We start from the raw sequence: 25,362 nt of genomic DNA on the forward strand, positions 1-25,362 counted from the left end.
TTATGCTAACACGGACCATAATTTAGTATTTAATGATGACGTTTTAGATTTAAAAAAAAGAAAAAGATCTTTTTTTATTCGACGCTGCTCAGCAGGGCTTTTATTGTGAAGTCTTTCACCGGAAGTGACAGGGGCGTTCACGCGGCCGTGCGGTGCTGTAACGTAGTCAGTCGACGGAAAATCTCTGCTGCAGTTTCTAACTTGTTCAAACATTAATCCAGCGTTTATCCTCCGGCAGCATGTCGCACACCGTCATCACCACCACCAGCAGCCGGGCTGTGGGCTCCGACGGCGGCCTCAACCCGGGATACACCCGCACCATGCCGGGGCTGCTCAAGGCGGGACAGATGGTGAGTCGGTCCAGCCCCGCACATCACTCACCGGGACGGATCACACCGACACACGCAGCTCACCTGAAACCACCTGGTTTCAGTCTGACGTTGAAATGAATTATAGTTTTAATAATTAACCTGTTTGATCATCTGACAGAAATCCCGCTGCTTCGATCTGTAGGAGAGTAAAACAGCTGATAAATATGATTAATCTGACTTTATTTAGTTGAACAGAGTGAGAAAAACATTATTAACATGACGTAAGAGTTGTTATTAACAAGTAATGCATGTTTTTATTACATTAAAACAAGATCATATTTAGGAAATAATAAAATATTCCAGGTGAATAATAGAGTGTGAAAGTTCATCTGCAACACTGATAAACACTTTATCACTATTTTACTTTGAGTTTCAATGAACTTTAAAGTTCATCACTGTGTTCACTGATGATGTATTGATAGGCAGATATTTGAGTATAATGAGGTATATTATATATGTGACTGCAGCTGCCTGTAGCGTTCAGTGTTTATTGTCACTAAACACAATCAAAGTGTTGAATATTTCCTTCCTCGTTTAACTATTGCTGATTTAACAAAGTATTTTAAATCCTGCTTTGTTTACTTCCATGTAGAGCTGCAACGGTCAATCGATCAGTTAGCAACTATTATATTAATCACCAACTATTATGATAATTAATCATTTTGAGTCATGAGGACGTACCGTAGGCTGTAAGACAAATATGGACGCTGTCGCCGTGACGTCACCTGTTGGTTTGTGGACCGCCACCCGAAGCCGCGAGTTTGGAGGTTTGACCGTCGCCATCTTTGACTTTTGGAGCCAGAAGTGACCATATTTGGACGAGAGGGCGGAGCTGACTCTAGCGCTAGCTGCTAGCTGCTAGCTGGGTTAGCACGGTGCATTTAAAGTCCATGGTTAACTTAATGCTAATGCTAATTTTCACTCGCGAAAAACTAAATAAACTTACCATTAAAAACTGAGCAGCTGACTCCGTAGACGGTCTTTTATCACTATACGCTATACTCTGTGAATCTACGTCATGGTTACGTTAAGTAACCAATGTTGTCACCGTGGTAGCGACTTGTCAATCACAAGGTAGCCACGCCCCATAGCATAACCTGCTTTATCGTCTGTTTTACTCTATATGGGGCCATAATTTACAAAATGATCATCATGCTGCTCTGAAACTAGTGATTTAAACTCATTAGGAAAGTGTTCACTGAGGTGATAAATGAGGTGAGGGTCATTTTCTCATAGACGTCCATACAACCAGACCTGTTTTTGCAGTGGAGTCGCCTCCTGCTGGCCAGTAGAGATAATGCAGGTTGAAGTCACTTCCACTTTGGCTTCACTGTTCAGACGTGAAGCTTCCTGTTTGAGCTGCTTAGAGCAACTAGTGGCCAACAACACTTTATCACCTAAAATGTTGAACTATTCCTTTAACAAGTTCATTAATCTTTGATTATCTCCTGGATCAATGGTTTTGTCTATAAAACATCTCTGCTCGTATCAGACCATCAGCAGCTCAACCATGAGTCAGTCTTTCAGGGTTTTTAATTGCAGCAGTGGAAACTCTAATGTCTAATTTATTTCCTTTAATGGATCTAAGAATAAACCAATAAACCACTTCTAGCAGTGTTGACTGTATCTGAGCTCATGTTTCACATCAGAAAGTGAAGACTAAGAGTTTATTTTACCTCTCAGATGACTCGATAAACAGCAGCAGCTTCATTTATGATGGACTGACATCAACACGTCATCTCTGTTGGTGTTTGTGAAGTAGAAACATGTTCTGGTCCAACAGGCTGAAGCTTAGTTTAGTAGATTTCATATCAGCAGCATCAGAGTTCAAACAGCTCGCTGGAACATCAATAACGTTCATATTCACCGCAGCAGATTTATGAAACATGATGTAAATGATGAAAGTCCAAACCTCAGCTTTCATCAGGGAGACAAATGTTTTAGCTGCTGTCATTAGATCACCGCAGGAAATATTACAAATCAATAAGCGAGACTGATTGATGAGTAATATCGGATTAGATTCTGCTGCCAGAAATATTCACTAGAGCACCAAACGTGGATTCATCCGCCGCTGAAAATAGTCCCCAACAAATGCTCTGTGCAGTCAGCAGGTTTTACTTTTCTAGAGCTGCGATGATGAGTCGACACAAAATCAATAACCAACTGTTTTGTTAATTGATTAATCGTTTTTTAAGAAGAAAAAGTCCAAATTCTCTGATTCCAGCTTCTCAAATGTGAATATTTTCTGATTTCTTTATTCTCTCTGGGAAACAATGATCAACATTTTCACTGTTTTCTGGACCAAACAACTAATTTATTAATTGAGACAATAATTGACAGATTAATCAGTAATGAAAATCTGTGTGTGTGTAGGAACCAATGATCTCTAGAGTAGAGAAGGAGGGAAAGTATTGAGAGACGGACGAACACGTTGTTGGTTTTCTGTTCATGAGATTTATTGATGATAATAATAATAATAATCTAGATTGTTCTTCCTCCCAGCTCGCCCTCCTCATCGCCTTCCTGTGCGTCCACTGTGCTCGCGGTTGGACCAGCTGGGCGGCGTTCCAGTACTTCGAGGTGGTGACGCTGTGGTTCCTCATCGCCCTCCTCATCTTCTTCCTCATGCACCTGTTCAGGCTGCAGGGGAGGATGCCCTGCATCAACTGGCCACTGACGGTGAGCAGCAGGACGCCGCTTCCTCCCCGCAGCAGCGTCATCGACAGTCTACACACGTCTGACGGTTACCGTGACATGTTCTACACACGTCTGACTGTTACCATGACATGTTCTACACATGTCTGACTGTTACCATGACATGTTCTACACACGTCTGACGGTTACCGTGACATGTTCTACACACGTCTGACGGTTACCATGACATGTTCTACACACGTCTGACGGTTACCATGACATGTTCTACACACGTCTGACGGTTACCGTGACATGTTCTACACACGTCTGACGGTTACCGTGACATGTTCTACACACGTCTGACGGTTACCGTGACATGTTCTACACACGTCTGACTGTTACCGTGACATGTTCTACACACGTCTGACTGTTACCGTGACATGTTCTACACACGTCTGACTGTTACCGTGACATGTTCTACACACGTCTGACTGTTACCGTGACATGTTCTACACACGTCTGACTGTTACCGTGACATGTTCTACACACGTCTGACTGTTACCGTGACATGTTCTACACACGTCTGACTGTTACCGTGACATGTTCTACACACGTCTGACTGTTACCGTGACATGTTCTACACACGTCTGACGGTTACCATGACATGTTCTACACACGTCTGACTGTTACCGTGACATGTTCTACACACGTCTGACTGTTACCGTGACATGTTCTACACACGTCTGACTGTTACCATGACATGTTCTACACACGTCTGACTGACACCATGACATGTTCTACACACGTCTGACTGACACCATGACATGTTCTACACACGTCTGACGGTTACCATGACATGTTCTACACACGTCTGACGGTTACCATGACATGTTCTACACACGTCTGACTGACACCTTGACAGGAACTCTCAGCAACGCTTCACTTCACGCGTGTCAGACTGAAGGAAACTCTGCAGCCGTCTTCCACTTCCTTCTTCTTCTCACTTTATCAACAACTTTTCAAATTAAAATAGTTTAGTTGTGTTAAAGCTGCAGAAGAGGAAGATTCTTTATAATTCATCACTTTATTAAAACACACACATATACATGAAATGTTGTTGAAGGTCCTTTAGTAGCTGTTGTGGAGCTTTTGGTTGTAGCTCATGATCTTCCTCGTCCATGTTGGCTGAAACGTTTCCTGCTGTTATAAAGAACAAACTCTAAATAGAAGAAGTTCGTGTTACATCAGTTTTTCATATATAACTTCCTGACTGATTAGTAAACAAGATGTTTCATCACAGTGACATAAAACTTCCTGTTTATGACTTTTTTCTGTAATGAATTGATCTGAACCAAATATTTCAGCTTAAAAATGACTTTGATCTGTTTGCAGCTGATTGATGATTAAATATAATGTTTGAATTACTGTCGGAATAACATTTATATTTAATCAAGTTCAAGCTGCAATGATTAGTTTGATAATTAATTAATAACTTCACTTATTTTCAGTAAAAATAGTAAATATTTGATGGTTCAAAGTTCTTGAATGTGAGACTTTGTACATTTTCTTGATGTAACATTAGAACCAGACCGATATATCATCCTGATATCAGCTTATTGCAGATGTATGATGCTAATAATGTTAATGAATCTATCGTTTCATCAACAGGAAATGAATCAGCATCCATCAGTTAATCAGTTCATTGATTATTGTTGCAGCTCGTCTTTTCTAGATAATATAATGAGTTTAAATCTTTTCTTTCTGCTGTTTGTTTTCAGGAGTTCTTTCATTACGCCGTCGGGACCGTCCTCATCTTCATCGCCTCCATCGTGGCCGCGGTGAAGAGCGGTGGAGTGTCGGCGCTGGTGGCCGGATCGGTACGTACACACACACACACACACACACACACACACACACACACACACCTGTAACATCACCTTTAACCAACTCAAATTCAAATTTAACTTTATTACTAAAAGATATTTTGAAGTTATGTGTTATTGTTTTATTGATCTCTTATTCTAAGTCGACTGAGAGAAGATCAGTCAGCAGCTCTTTTGATATTTGAATAATTGTTTGTCATTTTTTAAACAAAAACATCAATAATTAGATTGTTCCAGTTTCTTAAATGTGAGAGTTTGGTGCTTTTTCTTCGTCTTAAATTATAGTTAATTGAATATTTTTGGGTTTTGAACTGTGTGTCAGATGTTTATCTGATAGACCAAAATATTTATCGATTAATCAAGGAAATAATCTGCAGATGAATTGATTATGACAGTGATCGTCAGTTGCAGCCTGAACAGACTTTGCACTGTGCAAACGCTGGTTGATAAGTGTTATAAAAATAAACTTTATTATGATTTATAAAAAGACATCATCAGTCAGATATATCATCTTTTTTACTCCACACTTCTTCCTGATGCCTACATTACCCACAATGCACCTAGAGTTTGTGGAGTGCTACGGTAGTACCGGCTACTGTAGCCTGGAGCTGCTATATGCTCCACTATGTTCACCAACCAGTCTACAGCTAACTGTTAGCAGGTAGTGTTCAGTGGAAAATGACGTGTTCGTCACCAACACATTAAACACTGACACATCAGACTGAGGAGGAGAGAAATATTGATAATAGCTGCTTTAAATAAACACTAAAGTCTCATTCGTCAGATTTGAGGCAGAGTGAGACCTCTGCCTGCGTCTGGCCGTCTGCGTCTAATTAAACAGGAAGTCGGCCTGATGATGTCACATCAGCTATTTTACTGATTACATTGTTCGTCTGAGGAATTTGTTCCTACAAACCCCTCATATCTCCACATCAGGCCTTCATCACTTCCTCGTCTTCAGCGAGCGGAAATAATAAGTCTGAGTCTTTTAAAAGGTTTTTAATCGTCTGCTGTTTTTGTTTTTCAGGTGTTTGGCTTCATCGCGACGTTCCTGATGGCCGTTAGTTTGTGGACGTCTTACAGTGTTTCCTGTGGCTCTCATCAGACCGGTACGTTCAGTCCTGCATCTGCTCTTTAATTTAATGTTTTGTTAACAGCGTTACGTTCATGACGTACAGCATCAGTCTGATGAACCAGTGAAACTTTTGACTGTTGCTGCAGAACGTTAAACAAACGTCATCATCGTTCGTCAGGTTTCCTTCCAAATGTAGCGCAAATTTTAACCGATTTTATAGAAAATCATTATATATATATATAATCCTCTGCTGTTATATGAACACGGTTCATCAAGATAAACAGCAGGTGGCTCTAATTCTGCAGTCGGTGCCGTTAAACCGCCGTAGAAGAAGAGGAAACAACGAGATGACGTCATTTGAAAGAGTCAAACGATGGAAAACATGATGGAAATATGACGTTTCTGTTAGTTTCATGTATCGATGTGAGGAAGGTTACAGCCTCCTCATCATCGCTCCACACACGTCGGATGTTTTCAGCTCTTCAGTCACATGATTCATGATGTCATCATTTATCCACTCAGCTGCTGTTACCCTTCAGACAGGAAATACTTCATCAAAGATTGTCGAGGAAATTTTTGCAATTTCACTCCGACAAAGAGGAAGAAGATAAAGATCTCTTCATCACGTGTGCAGACGAGCTCGGTGTCTGTGACGGAGGTTATTAATATAACGCCGATATAAAGCCAGCTGTCATGGAAGCTACAAAGCATTTCATCATCCTGAGAAGTAATTAAAACCTGAAACCTGCAGCTGCTGACGGGTCTTTCATACGTTCTGCTTCCACTCACTTTATCTGCAGCTTCAGCTGAAGACGAAGACACGAAGTTAAACATGATCACACGTAACTGTGTTCAAACATGTGATAACAGTATGTGCAATTTCCCTCCAGATATTTAAACTTTTTTTTTCAAATTTTCAGCATTTCCACTCAAAGTTTTTTGTTTTTTTTCTTCTATGTGCACATTGAGAATGCAAATAACAGATGGATGGAAACATATGTTTGATTTTCAGCAGCACAACACAACAAAGAAATGTCAGGAGATGTTTTAAAGACGTTATAATAATCAGGATAAAGTAATAAAAACACTGGTGCAGAGCTCAGACTCTGTAAGTAATCAGATTAATATCTGGCAGACCAACCTGATTATCAGCTGCATGTCTCCTGTTATATATGTAAACACACTCCCTGAACACTTTATTAGGAACATCTAATGTCATCCAACACAACAGCTCGGCCATGAATTCTACATTTATGAAGCTTCTACAGTTTCAGTTTTTGTTGACGTCATCAGAAAGGTGATAAATCTACTTTATGTTTATTATTGAGGTCGTAGTGGGTGATGGCCGAGCTGTTGTATTGGATCACAGTTGTTCAGTGGGATAAATAAAGGTAGAGGATAACTTGCGTCTAACATGTCTAAAGTCCAACAGAGACGCAGTGAAAGTCAGTCTCAGTGAGGAATGCTATCAATGCTAACTGCTAATCAGCCGTTAAAGGGGAATTACACCGACGTTTCTCCAACAGTGAACCAACTGTCTGTTTCATCCAAGAGATTATCAGACATGTGAGTCAGATTCACATGACAGAAATGATTTTTTTTACTGCAGAGAGAGAGAATAACGTTTCCTCCTTCCTCCCGTTCTTCATTTCCTCTCTCTGTCACCGTCCCTCCAGGTGCAGCAGTGTAAACAGCGACCCGTCATGAAAGGAACCAGATGGCTGTGTTGGTGGTTTGCTGTTTCCTGGTTAATTTTCTGCCTAGCGACCACCTGGATAATTTACGTGATTGGATTATAATTCACTCTGCAGAGGTAATGGAAGTGCTGATCCAGGACCAGCTGTCCTTTCCAACAATCTGAAACACAAAGGACAGCACTTACAGTATTACTCAGATTCCCAACTCTCTTTTTTTTTTTTAATGTCTCATTGAATCCTGTCAAACCTCTGAAGTCACATGTTCATGTTAAAGGTGCTCAGTGTCACATTTTAACCATCAGTGTGTCAGTAACACATTAGTATTTCTATCCTGGTAGAATCATTATCAACCAACGACACCGCAGTGCAAACAATCAGTCGCCTGGTTTAGTTGTCGAGACTACATTTCCCATAATTCCTGCTGCTTCCTGACCCTAAAAAGGAACAATATGTCGGTTTCTTCCACCATCCACCATCAGATGTAGAAAAGCGCCCTCTTCCTGTTTCGTGCCATAATCTGATCCAACCTGAAATCTTGCAGGTGAAACTGGTCTGAGTGCAGCCACGCTGTCTCTGAGTCGCCTTGTCATTGCAGTTCCTCAGTGGTTTACAGCATCTAGCTTAATTTGCTTGATTCATTATAAGATTTCCCATCCATTCCAGCTGTTTTTTACTCTACTTTTAAAAAATTCCACTAGATCAGTAAAAGCACTCTGGACCACAGATGTATTAAACTCTTTTAATCACTTTTCTAAAAATGTCCAGCGAGGAAACAATGCACAGTATAGCCCTGTTAGCCTGCCATGCTAAAGTTTTTGCTAGCACGCTAAATTATTAGTGTGCAAATATGCTAGCATGCACAGACTATTCCAGTGTGCTAACAAACATTAACAAGCGAATATGTCACAGAAAATGACTTGCATGCTAATGACTTTGTTAGCATGCTACAAAAATAATACTCAGGGGCTATGCATGCTTAAAATTTGTATGGAAGTTAAAACGTTAGCATGCAAAACATGCAAACAAACAAATCCACTTGCAAAAAAGTGCTGCAACTTTCTGTAATTTATGTCTGGTGATTTTCTACATTTATCTTCTTGTCAACTAATCTCATGTTTGGATCCAAACCAACAGTGAGCTGATCTACTAACAAGTATTGTGTGTGTATCTAAAGCCTGATATTCTTATTCCTCTGTGCCGTAGACTTCTGTTGTTGTCCAAAAACTATGAAAAAAACACGTCATGAGTCACATTTTTGGCTCAATCCCACACATACTTTCCTGCTGCCAGAAATACTCACAGCACCGAAAGTGGATTCATCCACCGCTAAAAATAGTCCCCAACAAATTAACTATTTCCTCCTACAATGGCCACATATTTTAGGAATTTACTGAACCTTTTTTTAAACATCAAACTCTATATTTGTGGGCTATTTTTAAAAGTCTTCAGTAGGAACCAGGAGCTGAGAGCCACAGACAGAGTAGAGAAAGAATAAAACATTGTTAGTTTGACTCTGCAGGAGATTTGTTGACAATGAGAAAAATAACTCCAGACAAATGTTAGAAAGAATGTGCCATTGATTTGTTATATTAATGGCAAAATGACCATTTTCCTTTTCGTAACATGAACTGAATGTTCCTTTCTCTGGGTGGGGCAGTAACTCCCATGATGCATCACATTAACTCTCCACAGGAAATCAATTTGCTGTTAATGTCAGCCATGGTTTCAGTATCAAAGGCAGCATTTATTACAGTTTCACTCCAACATGCTGTCCAGTTCCTCTAACAGACAGGACCCGTATGACTGTCCCTGGTGCTTTTAAAAACAAACTGTTAACCATTTGAACATGAATTCAGTCAGAGCTTTTCTTTCCATCCCGCACTCAGAAAGCACATCAGTTACACTTTAAAATGAAGCCAAAACAGAGAGCAGTGTTCAAATTAATTATCTAAAAAGATATTTATAATTCTATGGAGCCTGTCAGGAGTCTAAAGGCCATAAAAAAAGGTACTGGTGTGGAAATCTGCATGCACAGATTAATAAACGACACAGATTTTAAAAAGTATACACAGATTAGATAAAATATATGCATGGCTTATTAATAAAACTGTAGTTTTATTAATCCATGCTTATGGTTTAAAATATAAGTACGCATTAAAATATGTTTATATTAATGAAATGCATGGATTAATGGAATGTACATATGGATTAATAAAATATATGCCTGTATTAATAAATATATGTACAGATTAAAAAAAATTACACAATAAATTACTAAAACTAAACGTACATACAAGTTAAAAAACTTGCACACGGATTCATATAAGTGTGAACAGATGAATAAAATTTACACACATATTCAATTACATGTATGCATGAATCAGTAAAACAAATGTGCAGATTAAGTTGTTTGCAATTAATTTACACAAAAATAATGTACTCATGTGGACATGCAGCTTAATAAAATGTACACGTGGATTATTTAAACGTATGGACAGATTAATAAACTGAGGTTTAAAGACAATTATGAAGTAAAACTTCTGGAATATACATCTAGCATTCACAATGAAAGCAGGAAATTATACTTCTTTTAAGAAAGTATTGTATTTCAGCGTTTAATTGTCATACCGACTATATGAAAGCACAGACTAATAACTGGTGTCAAAAAATGGTGAAAATACTGCAAATATCCTGAATGCTGCTCTTAAAGACTGAAAACAAGTCACAGCATGTTAAACGTTATTCAAAACCGTCACTGTTAAAGCACAAGATATATCCCAGAATACCTCTCCTGGCCTGTACTCCTGCATGTCGCAGTATTCTCACCATTTCTCTGACTTTAATTATTAATCTGTCCTTTTTTTTAGTAGGTAAGATTTATTTACAAGTTATGCAACCTTAAAATGATCAAACCAACGCAGCCCTTTTATCCTGATTTTGGCCTCACGGTTTATTAATCGTTGTGCACAGATTTCCACATTAATGTTTTTTCTACCTTGTGACGCGGCTCCATAGTTTTCAGAGCAATCAGAGTATTTGTGCCATTGAACAGAAGTCTTCTTGAAGTACACCGGTCGATAACGGTGAAATACAGTTTTTAGTTCAACAAACATTTCTGATGGAAACATTTGAGAGAAATTCAAGTTTTCTGCCACAAACCGGAAAAGGACATTTCGTTAGCTACGTTAGCTACGTTAGCTTGAGCACGATCGTTCTTACTAACCAAAATTCTCTGATATACAGTGCAGATGTGATACTTGATATTTGGTAAAGATACCAAATGCATTTCTTTGAAAAATATAAACAGGTTGTTTCAACCCTTTACTCCCTAAAGATAGTTAGCTAGCAAAGATAGTTAGCTAGTTAGCTCATTAACAAAATAGGGGTATATGAAGTAAAACAACTTGAAACCACTGGAATTCACTCTGTAGTTAAATTAGTTGAAATTATTTCTGCAGCTAACACTTAAATTAAATGTGACAGAGGATGCTAGTTTGTCAGGGGAGAAACAATCAGGTAGAGACAAACTCCAAATTCAAGCTAGCCATGCTAACCTTCAGTCAGTAAGTTAGCTAGCTTACTGACCTTTTAACACCATGAACGTCGTGTTGATTAATGAATATTAGTGCCATTCATATTTTAATTTTGACCAGCGTTCCTTTTTTCCAGTTATCAAACCTTTGCAAAGTTCTGTAAAAACTGTTTCTTTGGCTCTGCTCATTGATGTTTAACTCAATCAGTCAAATGATTTCTGCCTCTGAGAAATGTTTGTCAAACTAAAACTTGTTTAATTCTGATTGCTGGCAGAAGCTTAATGAAAATTGGTGCGGTCTGTGATTTAATGGGAAACTTCTGCCTGCCATTTCCTGTTACAAATCTCTAGATGATGTGAAACTGAACCCTGCTTTCAGTCAGTGATGTTAATCTCCAGATAACTGCCTTACTGTTGATCAGATGCCAAAAATCTTTGTGTGACGCTTCAGATTTTGCACTTAATGTGTCTTTACATTTCCTGTAATGTAAAGCTGCACAGCGACAGAATGAAGGATTCATATCTAAGTGGATTAAAATCTAATGAAGAATGCAGACTCTGGCCATGTAGAAGTTATGTTTACTGGAGAAATTATAATGGATTTAAATACAGATTATAATCTAACTTCTGGTGCATCCCTTGAGACCCCTACACACCCTGTGATAGCAGCGGCTAACAGGTTCATTGCAAGTCGCACTGTGAGATGGATCTAAAATAACCGTGTCACACCACAATGAAATGGACCCACGGAAAACTGAAGCCAATGTGCATAAATGATTTTTAAAGAAATATTTTTTTAGAAGTCGTAATCCAAAAGAGACCAGAGGGCAGTAGGGTTGTCACTTTTTTTTTTTAAAAAAAGGTAAAACTTCAAAAGAACACGTAATTCTTCCGAGTTCATTTGAATGTAGATGATGTAACCTGATCCTAAACGATGCTGACGTTGTCACGCTGTCTTGCTAACAAGCTAACGTTACCATAAGGCAGCCGCAGGTTAAATATCAGCAACAGCCGTAACTTTATCCACCATTTTCTCATGCATTAACCCAGAGGGTTTGGTTTCATGACTCCATATTTACAACAACAGGCTTGTTTACTGGGAGGCTGATGTGTATTCTATGAATGCCCCCTCTAGGACCTGGATTTAATTTAGACATGACCTGATTTGGGTCCCATATCGTGGACCACATATGTGACCTCAAACCTTTGGAGGAGAAATACAAATGTTTGTTTTTTTGAACTTGTTATCCGGTGGTTCGTATCTTCCAAGGTGTTTTCGTGATTGCTTGGGTGGTTACGGTCTGCCGGGGATGAAAACGTTTTTATCCGGTGGCGAAACCAACGTTTAAATCCAGTATTTCCAGAGTGGATGTAGCGCACAGCTACGAGGAGAACAGTGGAGCCATGTTTGTAGTTCTGTTCCTGAAAATCTGGGCACCGTTTGTGGAAATACTGGATTTAAATGTTGGTTTTATCCCAAGAAAAATGTTGCCTTATAACAGGTAAGAAAATAATGTTTGTATCTTCCCCAGAAGGTTTGTGCTGAGAAACCTGTGTGACTGAATCGCAGTTGTACCATTTGGTCTTAAATTTCTAACACAAAGCTCTAAATTAACAGCGACGGTCAGTGAACGTATCTCACAGTGCGATCTCGAACAACCGTTTTGGACTGACGATGACCAAAACGTTTCTCCACATTTCTCTCACGATTGCCAACTTTTGTCTTTGACAGCCGTAAAAAAATCACACAGTGTGTCGGTGTCTTCATGGTGTTGTAGTCACAATAATTCAACTGCTGTTATGTTATGTAAAGTAATATATTGCTGCATTTCACTTTCTGATATTGTTTTTAATTTTCCATGATGGTCCAAGATGATCACATGCTGTGTATTTGCTGCTTCACTGTACTGTATTTTTATTTTGAGTCTGGACCAGTTTAACATATTGAAGCTTTATTTCCATTAAAGATGCACTGATAAAACTTCTTAAACGCCGATACCATGTCAGACGACTTAAATGAACCCATCTGATGTTAACGAATATCAGGATTTGAAGCACTGGACACAAATAATTGAGATATTTGAGATTTAGTCAGCGTGCTTTGATTTAGTTTCAAGGTTTTCTATTTCAATATTGTTGAACTTTTGATATAAATGCCATGTTTTTCCATCAAAATCTGCCTAGTGTCCAAATGTTGGTATCGATTTTGGATATTTTTTTTTTTTTATTGGTGCATCCTTTACTTTTTGAACCTAAAGCTGGGTTGTATATTGCTGCCTGGAAGTTTTGCACGGACCCTGAATGAATTTTTTGTTGTTGTTGATCAGAATCTGTCGGTCTGACCCTTTTTAGGTGTCGATTTCCAGAAAGAGATTTAAAGTTGCTGCAACTGTTAAGGGTTCAGTGTGCTTGAATAACTCGGTCATATGAAGTGTTGTCTGAACACATTGTTCCGAATGTCCAAACTGGAAGGCAGGATGAAGAACCTGCTGTTGTATCTAAAGTTGTGGTCTTCGCAGGTTTCAGACACTGTTTACAATCCAACAAGACCCTGGTTTGAAGCACACTGACCCCTTGAACCGCTAACATCATCTTCATTCTGGCTCCGGGCCAAACAAAACCAGACTGTTTACATTATTTATTTGAGCACGTATGTATTTTCTGATGCTAATGATTCTATTCTCACTGATGCTAAGTGACCTGATGTATAATATAAGGCTTTGTGTCCACTGGGAGATTTGCTGGTGAATGATCTTTAGTTTTATAGCCTTTATTCAGGACCTTCATACGACGGATCACCGTCCCGGTCGGACGTTTCAGTCAGTCAGGAGATCGTAAAGTTAGTTTTGGAAGATTGAAAATACAAACTGAGCAGGAAGTCTGCAAAACTTTATTGAACAATGCAGAAGAAGAGAATATCAGATGAAAGCCTGCATGTGCAAAACAGCTCTAGAATTATTAAAAAACAAATATTGTGTCTAAAAATACAGTATAAAAATAGTTCAAAGTAATTTATAAGAACAAATTGACAAAATATCAAATGTGCTTCACAATTTAACAAGTTGCAGCAGTAAAAAACAAAACAAGTGTAATATTGTTTCTCACAAGAAGTAGAAATATCTATTACAAATGAGGCTAACTATTAATAGCTAGCTTACATTGTAATGGTCTTTCTTGTTAACTAAGAGACCTGATTTACTATTTTCTATTAAAATCAATACACACACTGTAAAATCAAAGATGGAGCAGCATTTCGTTCGTAATTTCAGACCTTTCCCAGTCAAGGTAATTCCTGTTTCTGACACTTTACAGCCTCCTGGCGTCGTTTTTTTTAAAGTGTCTTTTAATGATTAATTGATAATGATTGGCCACCTTGTTTGTATTTTCAATGTTCTTCCTGTAAGACATTTTACAAACTCCTGAGTGAGTGAAACGTCCGGACTTGGTGAGATTCTCAGGTGGTTTGTGGTGTTACGGTGCTTGATGAGCTAAAACATGAAAAAACAACAGTATGGTCCTTTAAACAGGACGAGCCCAGTGGACTCTGACACCCTGATAGTTTTGATTATTTAAGGCTTCCTCCAAAGTGCCTTCTTGTAACGGTGGTGTATAAAGGGACCCGTTAGCCTGCTAGCTGCAAGCTAACGGGCCAACATGAAGAGGTTTGTGCTGGTGGGGTGGAGAAATGAAGTGATTTTATTATATTTTAGAAGAAAAGATGTCCACAGTCTTATAAGTCACATCACAAAGAGCTCACATGACTTGTGTTGTTTTTCTACATTTTTTTAAAAGTGTGTTTAAACTACAAGTTGTGATTTGTTGCATGTTGTAAATTAAAGGCTCATTGCACCATTCCTATCTCACGCTAATTTCAAGTATGTGCTGAATGCAACTAATGCTAAAAACATCTCATGTCATTTTTTTTTTAATCCTTGGAGATGTGAACAAAAAAATAAGTATTACTAATAAAGATACTGAACGTAACACAAACAAATATTAGACATAAAAAGTTCAGGCAACTTATTTTTATTAATGATCCTGCTGCCCAGACTTATAAGATCATATAAACAATTGATGCTGTGTAGCAAACTTAACTGAAAGTTGTTATAGTTGTAAATTATTAAGGTATTACACATGATACAATTAATGCATATTTTAAAACATTAAATTAATGGACTCATCTCTACTTTTTAATTTCCTTTAATAAAAAAATAACACCTGTTTTTGAAAATTTCACACTGAAACCATTTAGAACATTTTTATACATTTAGATAAAATGTTGACACTCTGACATCTGTAACTATTCTGGTTTCTGGCCATTTCGCCACTTATACACATGATTTGCTGCTCAATGCTGAACTCTGAATGGTTATTTTATTGTAATAAAGAAGTTATAGGTAAGCTTCTCATCTTATATTTTGTACATTCTGAAAGAGGATCTTAATTGTATCAAAGCTTTACATCTTCCAACAAGCGATAAGAAAATCTTTCTTATTTTCTGATGCTAATGATGCTGTTTTCACTGATGCTAAGTGACCGGAGATCTTTGGTTTGATAGCTAATTAGACTTTATTATTATTAATCACCGTCCTGGTCGGACATTTCAGTCATTCGGGAGTTCAAAAACTTAGTTGCAGTTGGTTGAAAATACAAAGTATTGGGAGCTCCTTCAATCTAATTGTAGTAATAATAATAATAATAATAATGATAATAATGTTTATTTGTATAGCACAAAACCAGCATTACAAAGCGCTTCACAACGAACACATAAAACACAATAAAATACAGTCACATGTGAATAAACAGGCAGATAAAATGTAAAAACAATGAGTGAATTAAAACTTGAAATAGAGCAATGCAAGACTTACATATAACATCAAGAATAAAATATAATGTAACACAATAGTTAAAAGTAAAACTAAACATAAAAATAAAAAAATGATAAAGCCTTTTGATAAAAATAAGAAGATACTTTAAGCTTTACATGTCTCTCAACTTTTCAGAAATTATTTATTCTGTTTAAAAAGTTTAACTTTAGAGTCGTAACCCAGCTGAGTAGGTCACTGTGGGTTAGTTTCTGGGTCACTACTGATCAAATAGATTCAACTTTACCTGAAATGAATTTTAATATTTCTTTAAAAAAACACATTTTTAACTCATGAGGACCAAAGTTTAATCAACAGCATACAAGAAGAAGTCACAATCAACTGCAGATTTACATACATTAAAAAAAGTAGAGGTCCTATGATTGATCCCTGTGGAACACCGCATGCCACCACTCCTGCATCTGATAAGGTAATATTTCTATATACATACTGAAAATGAGGTATTTTAAAAAAAGTATTAAAAATAACCCTTTTATAAGAGACAAATCCAACTGTAGTAGTTACTGACTGTGTTTCTACCATCACAGATGTTTTAACCACAGAAGAAGAACAGCGAGAGTCGAGCAGCGTTTTGTGGCCTCTGATGGTCGGAGTGGAAATCCTCAACCTTCACAGCTGAAGTGCATTTATCAGGTAATTATCAAGCAAAATCTTCAAAATGTTGCTTTTTAAATTTAATGTAACAACTCCAGTGTATAGAAGTTAATGAAAGGAGGAACTGAGTTTGATCTACTTTGTTGTTTGTGTTGCATTTTGAGTCAAACTTTCTTTCAGCCGCCTTCCAAGACTACTGGACTGTAAACAGGTTTATGGGTCCAGTATTTGACTACATGGCCTCTTACAGGGATATTTCCTGGCTGCGTATATTTAGTTTCCAGTTTGTGGACTCTTAACTGAAGATTCTGTGTGTTATTTTCAGTCCTGAGAACAAACAGTGTGGCAGCAGCTGATGGAAACAAACGTTTACACTGAGCGCTGATGTACAGAACCGAGAGTCTTTTCATCTCAGCTATAGAGGGGGGGGGGGGGGGGGGGTAGATACTATATGTAACTCTTCACATGACGTCCTGACCTGAACGACAAGATATATGTTCAGAGGAGCTTCTCTGAAATCTGGATTTATATATTTATACAGTTTTAAGAGGTTAAAAGAAGTCGCACAAAACTTTACTTTTAATAATCTGATAATCGACCAAATCACTAGAAAAAATGTCACTATTAGAAACCACAGATTACGTTCAGTCATCCTGTGATGATTCAACACTACCTGTGTGTTTTAACGAGGTTGGACTATGACAGTCACTGAAGACGGCATCAGAACAAGTTGTGTGTGTGTAAATGTGAACTTCAAGAGTACTGTAGTGAACAAGGTGGCAAAAAACACTAAAGAATCAGAGTCATAACTGATCATTTTTAAAATTCATCAAAATAATCAAGCTCTGAGGTGACTGCAGCGTTTTTGGAGAGCAACTCTTTGTTTTAGGGAAGCAAACATGTTGCTGTGCTTTTTTTTTTAGTGAAGAAGAAACACATCCGCTTCCTGTCATTAACCACTATTAACTTCTGTTTTTACTCAATATCAGCACATGATCACTGCAGTACAGTTAAACTGTACTCCACTCTAAAATGTGTTTTTCTTCTTGTGCTTTCAGTCGGATGTTTGAGCTTCTCTGTGCAGAGTTTCAGAGTTAAAGTAGCGGCTCTACCAGGATCATTTGCAGCCAGTCGTGGTTCAAATATTCAAAAACAACAGACAGAACAACACTTCTTACACATATTCACAGATTCTTTTTATGCACAAATGAAATATGCTCACAGAGGAACCATTGAGAACTTTTTATTTGCACTCAGGTTTTTTATGCACAAATTGAAAACGTCTATAAAAATAGGTTAATGATAATGTTAGCATGTTGATGTTTAGCAGGTATAATGTTTAGCATAGCCTGTTAGCATGCTAACATTGGCTGATGGGAATGTCGTTAGTTTAGAAGATATTTGATCATAAATCAAATGATCCATGACCGTCTGAACAACAGTTTGTTTTCTATCAAGTAGATGTTGAGATGTTTCACTTTGACCTGCTGGAGGAAAAGTCAGAGGATCACCAATGAATCAAGAGACTTTTAATATCTGCTGGAAATTTCATGACATTTAGGTTTTTCTGTCATCATACTGGTTCCCTGCAGGCAGTAATCCAGTCTGAATAGAGATTTACTGTTTATACATATTTGATAGATAATGAGGTAATAACGGTTGTGACTTTGCTCTGATGAGTGCTGTTGACTTCAAAATAAAGTTAATCTGAGCTCTACTGTGAACGCAGCAGCTCTGCAGGCTGGTATGGAAACACTCTGCAGAGACGGGAGAGTGTGAGTTGAGTGTTTGTTTGGCTGAAGGAGGGAGTGTATGATGGGAAGTCTGAGTCACAGCGGCCTGTCGTCCCCCTGGAGGCCGCTTCATTTCCTGAAGTCAGCAGCTGCTGCTGAAGGTTTGCTGCTCCCACAAACATGAGCAGGAGCTTTTTACCTCCAATCACAAACCTTCAACCTGCTGAGACTCATAGACGCTACAGACAGAGTAACTTTACTTGAGTATTTCCATGTGATGCTACTTTCTACATTTCAGAGGGAAATATTGTACTTTCTACTCCACTACATTTATTTGACAGCTTTAGTTACTTTTCAGATGAAGATTTGACACAATGGATAATATAACAAGCTTTTAAAATACAACACATTGTTAAAGATGAAACCAGTGGTTTCCAACCTTTTTGTCTTTTGACGTCTTACAAAAAGCAGTGTGTAGTCGGGGTCACATTTCACATGTCTATGAGTTGTTAACAGCTCCACCAAATAGTGATTTTTCCCTCTAAACTTCTCACATGCTTTCATTTCAATAAATGTTCAAATGATCCAATATTTCAGCAAAAATCAAAGATTAGAGAAAAAGTCCAAAAACTGAAAACAGATTTGTGTATCAGAACTTTGTTTTTTCTTCTTTCCTCTCCCATTAATCATCTCACCACCCCTCAGATTTATCTGCTGACCCTTTGGAGGGGCCCCACCCCTAGGTTGGGAACCACTGGACTAAACTAGCTAACTGTATATAAAGTAGTGTAAACTAGCTCCACCTCCAGCAGCTACAACAGTAACATGCTGCTCTAACACTGATGCTTCACTATTAATAATCTAATGATGTCATATATAATAATATATCAGTCAGAGGGACCAAACCACTACTTTTACTGCAATACTTTAACTACATCAAGCTCATAATACTTATGTACTTTTACTGCAATACTTTAACTACATCAAGCTCATAATAATTATGTACTTTTACTGCAATACTTTAACTACATCAAGCTCATAATACTTATGTACTTTTACTGCAATACTTTAACTACATCAAGCTCATAATACTTATGTACTTTTACTGCAATACTTTAACTACATCAAGCTCATAATACTTATGTACTTTTACTGCAATACTTTAACTACATCAAGCTCATAATACTTATGTACTTTTACTGCAATACTTTAACTACATCAAGCTCATAATACTTATGTACTTTTACTGCAATACTTTAACTACATCAAGCTCATAATACTTATGTACTTTTACTGCAATACTTTAACTACATCAAGCTCATAATACTTATGTACTTTTACTGCAGGAGGTTTTTTCATGCAGGACTTTTACTTGTAATGGAGTAATTTTACTTTGCTGTATTGGTTCTTTTACTGCAGTAAAGTATCTGAGTACTTCTTCCACTATCAGAGTTTTTTTATTTTTATTTTCAACTTTATTGAAAACACATTAACACATAAACAAGTATAAGAACAAAAAGAGGAAACAAAGGAATTAAATTATTACAAAAACATTTGATAAAAATCTCTTTACATTCAATAAAAATAAAATAATTTGCAGGACGAGAAAAGTATATAAATATAAGTATAAACTTATATTCAAAGGTTTGAAAAAATGTGTCGTTGTTTTCTTTATTTTGCAGCTAACTGAAGACGTGTTGACATCAGTTAGAAACAGTAAAGTTTGGTTTTCTGTTGGTTGTTATTAGGTGACTTGGAGGCTTGTCGTCACGGTGAGGTTGCCGGGCAACTCCAGGAAGTTGCTGCTCCCAGCACACGACCTCAATATGACACTTTCACACTTTTTGTCCAGATGAAACAAACTGGATACAACATGTTAATCAGAGGTGCTGGTGTGTTTCCAGTGTTTCTGCTAAGCTAAGCTAAGCTAAGCTAAGCTAACAGCTGCTGGCTGTAGCTTCATATGTCTGTACAGACATGAAACAGTCTGAAGATCAATAACAGCTGCCAGGATTAAATGATTAGCAACTATTATAATCATAGATTCATCGTTTTGAGTCATTTTTTATGGACCAGATGAGTAAATGATTAATTGGAAAAAATAATCTACAAATTAATTGATGATGGAAATAATAGTTGCAGCTCTAATATAAATATTTCACCAAACCTCAAACTGTTCCTTTGAATTTCTCCTTTATTAAGATCAAATGGAGGTTTGTTTTTTTCATCAGCGTCTCTGAGAAGCTTGAAATCGTTCAGATGAAAACAGAACGTGTGACTGAACATCATCATTTTTAGCATCTGAAACTAATTAGTGGTTGAGACACTTTGATGCTGAACAGAAGCAGTTATAAAGTTCATGTTAACGCTTCTTAAAGGAACATTTAGTCCATAAACTATAAATCCTGCTTGCTGCTTTTTACTATCAAAGCGTCAGTTTTTATAGAAGCCGGGATGAGAAAAAAAAAAGAAGAAATGTTGGGAATAAAAATAAAGAAATATAAATATAATCTGATAAATCACCACCACAAACATGTAGGCCTATAAATAATATATAAAAAGATTTATTTTAATAACATTTTAGTCACTTAGTTCATATCTGACAGTAAAAAGAAGTCTGATGATTATAAATATGAAAATAATAATGAGCCACTGAAACAAGTAAAAAATATAAGTGAATACAAACATTTTAAAATCAGAATAATGATCAAAAGATTTAAAACATTTATTTATTTTTCATCTTTTGGCAGTAAAGGGCTTCCATACATTTTATTCTTCCAGGTAGTTTTTGTTTATAATGTCAAGTTGTCTAATTTATAGCAATTCATCACATTTTATGAGCTTCTCTTATGTAAATGATGATGAAGATGATGATGATGATGATGATGAAGATGATGATGATGAAGATGATGATGATGATGATGATGATGATGATGATGATGATGATAATGATGTTTAAACTGTGACTGACTGACATCATTAATGAGGAAACATCTCCACCTGCTGGCAGAAACAGCTGCTGCAGGTCTGAGCTGTAAATGAATCAGCTGTTTGTGAGACGTCATCAGAGGTCATGACGTCATTCAACCCGTTAAACCCGTTGAATCAGAAGAGGTGAAAATATCACGTGTCACAAGAAGAAGGATTTATATGTTTAAAGGACATAAATATAAATAAAAACATTATATTTGTGTCTGATCACTTTTATCACTATAACATTTATTTATAAGATATTTCTTCATTATGTTCATTCTGTGAATCTTTGTTAATATTTATCTGCTTTAGTAAATTAATTTATCAGTCAGAATAAACTGTTCTGATGATTAATAACTGTATAAACTGTCAACTAACAATCTGCACAAACTTCAGACTTTCATCACAACATGCTGCAATCCTGGAAAATAATGTGAAGCACATTTAATTTGTATAATATTAATATTAATTAATATGATCCATCTTGTCATATTGACCCTGACTTGTACACTGTGTCTAATCTGTGTGTATTAATAATATTTTGCAGCCTCTTCAACATCTGAACAGAACAAATCAGCCTTCTATGTTATAACTGATCATTAATAGTTGAGTCCCTGTCAGATAAATCAATAAATAAAATTAATTCATAAAAAAGAAAAACAAACAACTTCAGCTGCTGAATATGTTGATTGTTGTTGAAATTCCTCTAAAAATCAACAACCAGATAAACTTCATTTTTAATTGATTCATTGTTTTTCCGGGAAATTATCAGTAAAATATGAAAGTGTTGCAGTTTTATTTCCCAACATGATGTTTCTGTCAACATCTGAACGTTTTTATCTGTCGGAATAAACAGCGAGCACGTGACCTCCAGAGGGATGAGTTCGTCTCCATGGAAACGGGATCAAACACGGAAGTTCTCCACCTTAGTCTCCTGCAGGTAAACAACACAACAAACAGCACATAACAACTGTTTATCAGGTCTGAACCGCTGTAAACACATTTATCATCGGAAGAAACAGAGATCACTGATGCGTCCATTATCGGACACAGCTTTGGTCTCCTCAGATCCGTCAGTTGAGTCACTTTAACGGCGAACAAACAGCTGATAAACCTCCGGTTCACGGTTTGTTTCTCTACTTTCCGTTAATGACAGACTGAGAAGCTGAAATCTTTACATTCTGGACTTGAAATACAAGAGTTCCATTATCGGACATTTTTGCCGAAAAAACTTTTGTTTTCCGGTTTCACTTTATAATTAAAATCAGTTGCACAACGAACATTTAACATTTATGGACACAGGTCAGTAATATCTACACACATATAGAATGTGTATGTAAACATATAGGACATAGTTTATCAATATTTCATTTTCATTCACAGTCGTTAAAAGTAATAAAATGTTCATATTGTACATCATTTACTTCTCTGATATAAATACTGTAAATATGTGGACAAAAGTATGTAGACGCCACCATCCACATACTGATTATTATATTTTTACTTTTTGCACATCAAATAGAAGATAAAATATAAAAGTCAGATAAACAATGTTCACCAATATTTGGTGAAAACACAAAGAAATATTTATACAATAAGAACAGATGTGCAGGTGGATCCTCTGATGATGATGATGAGACGTCTTCCAGATGTTTCAACATGTTCAAACCTCACAAAGTCTGTTCCAAGTTGGAGAAATCTGATCAGAAATCTGACTTTTACTCCTGAACTGATAAATGATAAATGACTCACACGTCATCTGATATTAATTAAAACATGTTTTTTAGCAGTTACGCCTCATGATGCTTCAGCTGCTTTCAGTTTTTACACTTGAACTGACGTTTCAACTTCATTCAGTATTTTCTTTTTTATTTCCATTTCACCTTCTGTCAGTCGTCCAGTTTCACCACTAACCTCCACTACTTCCTTTAAAGGACCAGTTCACAGTTTTAAAGTCCGTCTTAAACCAACAGTCATTAAATGAACATGAAAGCTGTTTTTCTTGCTGTAATCATTCCTCCTGTTCAATAAAATGTATTTAAAAGTTGATCTGAAGCTAATATGAAGCTTCAGCGTCCAAATGAGTCAAATCAAGTAGATATCTTTCAACGTTAGTCTTTTTAGTGCCAAAGTTCCTCTTTTTGTTACTATACTTCCACCTGCAGCTCAACAGGGAAACACTGTCCGAGGAAACACAAAGAGGGAATTTGATGCTAAAAAGACTGTAAATGTGTCAGATATCCACTTGATATGACTAACTCAGACTGCTGAAGCTGAATAGAAGCTTCACACAGACTTTTAAATGCACTGAAAGCACATTTGAAGGATCTTTTAATATCCAGTATGAACAGGAGGAATGACTACAGACACCTGACTGCTGGTTTAACTGGGAACACTGGGAACACTGGGAACACTGGGAACTTGTCCTGTAATATCAGCTTTTTGTGTTAAAATGTTTTCAGTGTTTCAGATGTTTTGACTACAGATTGTCTTTGAACCTGTCGTCAGTCCGCAGGTCAGCTGACAGGATGCCCAAGTTTCAGGAGGTGGAGTCAGGCCAGGCTCCGCCCCCTGGCAACGGCCTGGTTGCTAAGCGATACAGCATCCTGCGGAGTCTGGGCCGGGGGAGTTTTGGTTCAGTTTATCTGGTTCAAGACACCAAAGCTACAGATGAAGAAGAAGAGCTGTGAGTAGATTTACTTCAACAAACAGCTGCTGATGTTTGATTGTTTTTAACCTCAGTCTTTGTCCGTTCCTCCAGAAGGTTCTCGGGTTGTTTATTTGTATGTGAGTGATGATATGAACTGTGTTTACTTCACTGCATCATTCTTGTACACTTTCAAACACAAAACATATTTTCACACGTTTGCTTTTCATTCAGAGTTAATAATCTTCATCTCTCACTTTTATGTTCTGTAAACAAAGATTTATAGTTTGTGTTGTTGTTTGGTTGGTTGAAGAGACTCAGGTTCAGACGAGGTGATGGACTCATGTTGAAATAGTTTAAATTTGTCATTTTCCAACTGGAAAATATTTAAAATTCAACCACTTTAACCACTGATGGGTTGAACAAAATATCAGAAATATGGAAATATTATATTTTATTAAAAAAAGTGTAGTCATTTTGTTTATCTTGTATTTTATAAACCACAAAATGTATTGTTGTTGTCTTCATAAACAACATAAACAGAGAAAAACATGTTCCTACAATAAGAGATAAAGTAAATAAAACAGAAACATGTACAAAGACAATAAAGTATTTTATTAATTTAGAGGAAAAATATTTTATTTAGTAAAAATCTATTGTTTAAACATTGTCTTGTCACTAGATGGCAGCAGAACGTCAGATCAGACTGCAGAAGCTTCCTGAGAATCAGAGCAGAGGAAGTTTGTTCAAAGAGACGTTTAAATACCGGAGAGACCAGGAGAATATTCACAGTTGCTTTATAAACCTTCCAGATGAGCGTCTCATATTTCTCCTGATGTTTACAGACACATATACAGATAACGTCATGACATTCTCTCAGTTCTCTAACTGGTGGCTCCTCTTCTCTGACCTTCATCATCCCCTCCTGACTTCCTCTAACGTTTGTACTGCTGCGTTTGCAGGACTTGCAGAAACAAGACATCTCATCACAGTATAATTCTAATTTTTATAACAAGGTTTTGTTTGTTTGTTTTTACCGGCAGGTTCTTGTGTCTCCTCTCTTTTACTCGTTGACTTGTACTGGTTTTCATCTGGTTTGTTTTTCAAAGCTTTACTGGTCAGTTTTTGTCCAACAGCCGATAAACACTCGCTGGACGCTGCCTTCACTTGTCTCTTTAACTGGAGGACTTTGTCTGGACTGAGAGAACCGCTGGTTTACTTCAGCTTCCAGTTTTAGGACTTGAGTTTCTGTTGTTGCACTTTTTTAGCTGCTCCAACATCATCAGGAACCAATCATCATGTTTCACAGTGATCAGTGATGGTTGTGTGTTCATCAT

The 25,362-nt window shown here is 37.1% G+C and overlaps 2 protein-coding genes across 3 annotated transcripts in view; both read left to right on the forward strand.

The window, feature by feature from the left end:
* Nucleotides 1–110: 110 nt before the first annotated feature.
* cmtm7 (CKLF-like MARVEL transmembrane domain containing 7) lies at nt 111–15,046 on the forward strand. The gene is made up of 5 exons (XM_067600307.1): nt 111–350; nt 2,874–3,050; nt 4,784–4,882; nt 5,916–5,997; nt 7,640–15,046. Exons 1-5 carry the CDS (start codon nt 240–242, stop codon nt 7,651–7,653), a joined length of 483 nt encoding a protein of 160 aa, XP_067456408.1. The 5' UTR covers nt 111–239; the 3' UTR covers nt 7,654–15,046.
* Nucleotides 15,047–15,200: 154 nt separating this feature from the next.
* The window catches only part of nek11 (NIMA-related kinase 11), an 85,961-nt gene continuing 75,799 nt past the window's right edge, over nt 15,201–25,362 (forward strand). Inside the window, exons 1-4 of one of the 2 annotated variants that reach the window (XM_067600302.1) lie at nt 15,201–16,487; nt 16,606–16,711; nt 22,235–22,318; nt 23,887–24,064. In XM_067600302.1, coding sequence (XP_067456403.1) covers nt 23,907–24,064 — 158 coding nt within the window. In that variant the 5' untranslated portion in view covers nt 15,201–16,487; nt 16,606–16,711; nt 22,235–22,318; nt 23,887–23,906. Of the gene's footprint in view, nt 16,712–22,234; nt 22,319–23,886; nt 24,065–25,362 lie in introns of both variants that reach the window. The other variant, XM_067600303.1, reaches the window with a different exon arrangement.

The sequence above is a fragment of the Thunnus thynnus genome, chromosome 10, assembly GCF_963924715.1.
Source record: "Thunnus thynnus chromosome 10, fThuThy2.1, whole genome shotgun sequence".
NCBI lineage: Eukaryota > Metazoa > Chordata > Actinopteri > Scombriformes > Scombridae > Thunnus > Thunnus thynnus.